At 35.9% G+C, this 6000-nt stretch overlaps 1 protein-coding gene across 1 annotated transcript in view; it reads left to right on the top strand.

Moving 5' to 3' along the window:
• The first annotated feature begins 4924 nt into the window (after positions 1–4924).
• The window catches only part of LOC143231653 (serine/threonine-protein kinase SIK2-like), a 75045-nt gene continuing 73969 nt past the window's right edge, over positions 4925–6000 (top strand). The window contains exon 1 of the mRNA XM_076466203.1: positions 4925–5189. Within this exon, the coding sequence (XP_076322318.1) occupies positions 5067–5189 (123 nt within the window). The 5' untranslated portion in view covers positions 4925–5066. The remainder of the gene's footprint in view (positions 5190–6000) is intronic.

Below are 6000 nucleotides of genomic sequence, written 5' to 3'. Positions count from 1 at the left end.
TAAACTCTATACTTCGTACTCACAAAAACTGAAGATATTCTTGCTTATTCTATGCCAAAAATGTTAAATTAGATAACTAGTTAAAAATGTCACAATTATGTTACTTCTGTAGAAAAATGTATTTCCAATTTGCAATATTGCAAATAGTATTTGTTTCATTAAATCATCTTCATCTGGACTTGAGTTGGGTAAATTAATATATATATATATATATTATAATGATCGAAGTACTGTTGTTAATGACAGACATAATATAAACTTTGGCTGTTTTGGAGGGCCAGGCATGGCCAAGCGTATTAAGGCGTGCGACTCGTAATCTGAGGGTCGCGGGTTCGCGTCCCCGTCGCGCCAAACATGCTCGCTCTTTCAGCCGTGGGGGCGTTATAATGTGACGGTCAATCCCACTAGTCGTTGGTAAAAGAGTGGCCCAAGAGTTGACGGTTGGTGGCGATGACTAGCTACCTTCCCTCTCGTCTTACACTGCTAAATTAGGGACGGCTAGCATAGATAGCCCTCGAGCAGCTTTGTGCTAAATTCAAAAACAAACCAGCTGTTTTGAAATATTGAATACGAGCATTTAGACTAAAATTTGCCCGAAAACAACAAACAAAAAAAAACATTTACTTTCATCAATATCCAAAGAGCTCATATAATGAGTTTATATGTTCTTCATAGACTAAGGAAAAGAAGAAAGGATATTCGCACCCAATAAATGGAATAATTTTATTTCCTTGGTGTTAAAAAACAAAGACAAGTGTATTATATTGGGAGATGGTTGGAATGAAATATATGTATGACAAACGATGTACATTTGAAATAAACTGTCTCCAAATTATATTTGTTTAAAGTGGGCTTCTCTTTATCAAACAATTACATCATGTTGATTAAGGAAGCAAAATTTAGGTTTACTTAATTTGTAATAAGCATTATAAAAGTCCAGTGACACAAAAGCAACTTTTGTACCATACAGGAACCTAATTTGGAGAGGAGTGGTAATGTTAGCACAATAAAAATCCAGTAAACAAAAGCAATGTTTGTACCATACAGGAATCTAATTTGGAGAGGAGTGGTGATGTTAGCACAATAAAAATCCAGTAAACAAAAGCAATGTTTGTACCATACAGGAATCTAATTTGGAGAGGAGTGGTGATGTTAGCACAATAAAAATCCAGTAAACAAAAGCAATGTTTGTACCACATGGGAACGTAAGTTGGAGAGGACGAAATTACACCATCAAGGTCCGATAGGGCCTCGAGAGATAGTTCTGCGAAACAATTATAGTCAGCCGCCTGACACATGTATGAAAATCATGCCATACCATAGTACCCGCTAGAGGTCAGCCTTCTTTTCTCCCAGCCTTGTGTAAAATGACTCTTTGTATCATTCTTGTAAGTTAAGTAATTATATCAGAGTTTGAAGATTGAATAAGAATTAAACATTTAAAACTTGTCCTTACAATTAACTCAATTAACTTAAACCCAAAATAAACCAATATAAAGGAACGCCTTTATACCTATATTAAATATAATAAAATAATATTATTATTATTTATTTTAATATTTTTAATATAGGTATAAAGGTGTTCCTTTGTATTGGTTTATAATAATAAAATAAATAATATAACATTATATATTCAAACATCTAACACCGCCCTCTACATTTCGACACGTAGTTACACAACCCCTTCCAAACATGTGGTCAGCTTCCGGTCAGTTACCTCTTTCTTTGTGAACCTGACGATGACCGAAGAAGGTCGAAACGTTGTTCGCTCTTCTATGTAAAATATTTTCTCAACCCAAACGAGCAGTTTTTGCATATATATTTCTCTTACAATTAACTGTTATTGGTTGGGAAAGGTTTGTTTGTTGGTGGGTTTGAAGATTCATGGCTTATGCCTTTTTGCTGCAAAAATAAAATAAAAATATCTTTCATCGCTGAAGAACTGTAGATTCTTGTAATGGTTAAAAACAAATCTTACTCTAAGATTACAGTAACAATGAGTGCTGTTGAACAAACATCAGCTCAAAATTAGGGACGCAAAGTAAAGATACCTTTGTAGGAATATTCGAAATAAATTTTCTTGTGCATTTTGTTTGACCAGGAAGTTCAATAATACTGCTACTTATGTAGTAGAATACACTTGAAAGTTGTTGCTGAATTGGACAAAGTGACCAGTGAAATGGGTTTCAGTAACTTGAAGTCAAACATGTTAACGAGGTAGTAGCGAAGATGCGAAACAGCATAAAACTCTGATTATCATGGCCTGGCATGGCCAAGCGCGTAAGGCGTGCGACTCGTAATCCAAGGGTCGCGGGTTCGCGCCCGCGTCGCGCTAAACATGCTCGCCCTCCCAGCCGTTGGGGCGTTATAAAGTAACGGTCAATCCCACTATTCGTTGGTAAAAGAGTAGCCCAAGAGTTGGCGGTGGGTGGTGATGACTAGCTGCCTTCCCTCTAGTCTTACACTGCTAAATTAGGGACGGCTAGCGCAGATAGCCCTCGAGTAGCTTTGCGCGAAATTCCAAAAACAACAACAACAACTGATTATCATCTAGTATATTAACTGTATAAGATGTTATAATATACATGGTGACGTTTCGTTCAGACAACAATCAGTTGACAGGAAAAAAAATCACTGGCTTTGAAACTAAATTGGCCACTAAGGGCAGGATATACCTAATTCGTCTACTTACAGAACATTTTCTCATTATATATGTAAAAACTGCTCGTTTGGGTTGAGAAAATTTTTTACGTAGAGGAGTGAACAACGTTTCGGCCGTCTTCGGTCATCGTCAGGTTCTCCCATTGTTGGAATTATTTTGCGCAGGCTTTCAAATAGAAACTTATTTTTCTTTAAAACTGTAGCTAAAATACAATTTTAACGTTTACCTTGGCAACATGGTACCTTGCCCAGTCGATGACCAGTTACACAAAAATGCATATATATGGGTCTGAAACTCAGATATTCCGAAACTCAGAGCAGGTAGTAGTTTAACTGACAACGAAGGCAGGAATTAAAGCCGTGAATCACATACACTGGGAGTTAACCGTTTCAGTACGGTTAAACAATACGTAAGAGCTCAATTACTTAAACGTTATGCGTAATATATAAAACTATGGTCACTTTTCCGTTTCGTTATCTATGTTGTTGTTGTTTTCTGATTTGCGGCAGTCAAGAAATTTCATATTAAGATTAATCAAAACTATGTTTACAGAACATTAAAAAAGTTTTATTCACAAGTAGGGTTACAATAAATCATAAGTTTCTGATCACCTCTGGCCCTAACTCTAGGTGTCTACAGCGACCATGGAATTTTGTCGTATAAACACTTTTACACCCAATAGTTCTTAAGTAGTCTCTGCTATCATCTTTATGTTTCTATTCACATGTCATATTTGAAATTGTTAAATTCACTTATCCCCTGAGTTAAGGCATTCGAATCGTAATCTGAGGGTCGCGAGTTCGAATCGCCATCGCACCAAATATGCTCGCTCTTTCAGCCATGGATGAGTTATAATGTGACGTTTCGTTGGTAAGAGTAGCCAAAGAGTCGGCGGTGGGTGGTGATGACTAGGTGCCTTCTTTCTAATATTACACTGCAAAATTAGGGACGGCTAGCGCAGATAGCCCTCGTGTAGCTTTGCGCGAAATTCAAAAACAAACACTTATCCCCCTGGTGAACGATGATCCTGCACAGAAAGTTGCTCAGTCATGTTTTCTTTCACCGGTTCACATGAACACTGGTGTAAAACTGTTGAAACAGTTTAACTTTCTCATTCACAGCGGTGAAAGGTCCGTAAGAACTTGGTAGTGTAGGTAGCAAATTATGTCGGTTACTTTAATACCAGGCCTATCGTTGTTGATTCCTAAGGGTAAAGTTAAACAATATACTTTTTTTTTCTCTCTCTCTCTCTATGTCCACCACGAAGAATCGAACCTGGGTTTTAACGTATAAGTCTATAAACTTACCTCTGACCCACAGGAAAGGGGTCGACACCCAGTAGTTGAAAACAAAAGTGTTACGTCATTCTTCTTGGTCATACGTGCAATAAGACACATCGAATAGACATGAACAACGTTTTGTAATACTTTACAATAAATATAACACAGACGTGAATAGTTTTTGTTTTAGTTTATAAAAAACACATTAAATAGACTTTAAAACTCTCTGTTATAGTTTGTAATAAAGACGTCAGACAGACGTAAGGAAACGTTTCATTATAATTAAAAACTAATTTGTATACCTTAAAATAAGGACATGATAAATGTTTTATTATAGCTTATAATAAACATGTACAAACTTTTTGTATAGTTTACTGTAAACACCTGAAATATACATGAAAAATATTTTGTTATAGTTTGCAACAAGCGCATGAAAAACCTTTTGTTATAGTTCAATTTACTTTGGCTTAGAATTGAATATATTTTTGTTCTACTTTGTTTTTAAGAATTACTGTTGCTGAATTATTAGTATATGGTACTACCTTACAATATAAAATTGTCATTTGAAATACATCCACCCACTTCAAACTATATGTTCTATCAACTCATTTTGAGAGTGCAAGTGATCACGTAACCAGGTTATGTATTTACTTTAACACTGGCAACTGTAATAAAATGAACTTATTTTAAGAAATACCCCGAACATTCCAATATTAAATTTAGCACTTGAACAAGGTGTACGTGTCGGTTAATATGCCTACTTGTTTTGTTTAATTCAGAATACAATGTTGTTTTAACGCCAAGTTATTGAAACAGAACGTGTGCGAGCACTTCTTGCCAAACGCAGACCCCACTCCTTAGGCTATCCTGCCTGTTCCCCTCACAACACAAACAGCATAAGTGCTGACGTCATCTTTGAGCAAGACTGTAGGAATATAAGTCGATAATGCACGGACTGATGACGTTAGTGCATTACGTCATACCTCGTTCGAGAGAGCACGTGGAAATGAGCTGAGGGGGAGAGAAACCTTCATCCCGACCCTGTAGGAAACACTGCCGTGAATTCAGCATTGCTGCACGTGGCAAGACCAAGGATACGTTATCGGTGGTTTGAGGGTGGAGCTATGGGGATGGCGGAGAAACCCAAAGCCCCGATCCGAGTGGGATTTTATGACATCGAGCGTACAATAGGGAAAGGGAACTTTGCTGTAGTAAAACTTGCACGCCATCGAATTACTAAAACAGAGGTAAGAAGTGTGAGGAAGGAACGTAAAGCAGAAAATTCCTTTTTAACACATTTTCAATTACAATATTCTTTCTCTAAAGCTGTTTTGTGAACGTTTCATGTTATTATGAGCATCTTTTTTTTTAGTTGAATAATTTAATCGACCTACTGTGTCTTTTTAAAGTTGTAAGACAATTTCAAACTTTTTGTGCTTTTCAGAACTATTACAAATTAGTTCACAAACGACTTGGATCTTCTGTTGATTGTTGTTTGACAGATCTATTGTCTGCCAGTTCTACTAACTTTAGCTTGAATACTGTATGATTAATTCCTCTGTTCTCTCTGTATTATCTGAGATACTTAGATTATTGTGACCTAAAGTATTAAATGACAGATTCGATCAGCTCTTTTTATTGGTAGTTCTTAACGTTTTCCCGCCACATTTCAACTCGTTATCAATTTTAAAAGTGTTGTTGGATATCTTGAGAATTGTACCCGTACATACGTTAACTTACTTTCTGTAACATTCAGTTTAGATGAACAATAAACTATTGAGTTCTATTTGAAACTGAACACTACACTTTGTTTTTAAGTGTTTATTTTTCAATTCTGCTGTGGTTGCTAAAACAAATATTTGCCTCTGATTATTTAAAGCAAATTCGAGGTTATTTTCTACAACATGTGTTTTATGCCTTAGCAACTGTTAAAAGTATTATAAATAAAGACATTAGTAAATAATAATAATAATTATTATACCTTTTGTTACATAGACATCTGAAGTCCTGTAATTTACAATTATGTATCAAGCTCATTTGCAAGTTTATTATCGCTTA

Source organism: Tachypleus tridentatus, chromosome 11 (genome assembly GCF_004210375.1).
Source record: "Tachypleus tridentatus isolate NWPU-2018 chromosome 11, ASM421037v1, whole genome shotgun sequence".
Lineage (NCBI taxonomy): Eukaryota > Metazoa > Arthropoda > Merostomata > Xiphosura > Limulidae > Tachypleus > Tachypleus tridentatus.
The sequence above is the reverse complement of the archived record's forward strand: the minus strand, read 5'-3'. Positions and strand labels throughout refer to the sequence as shown.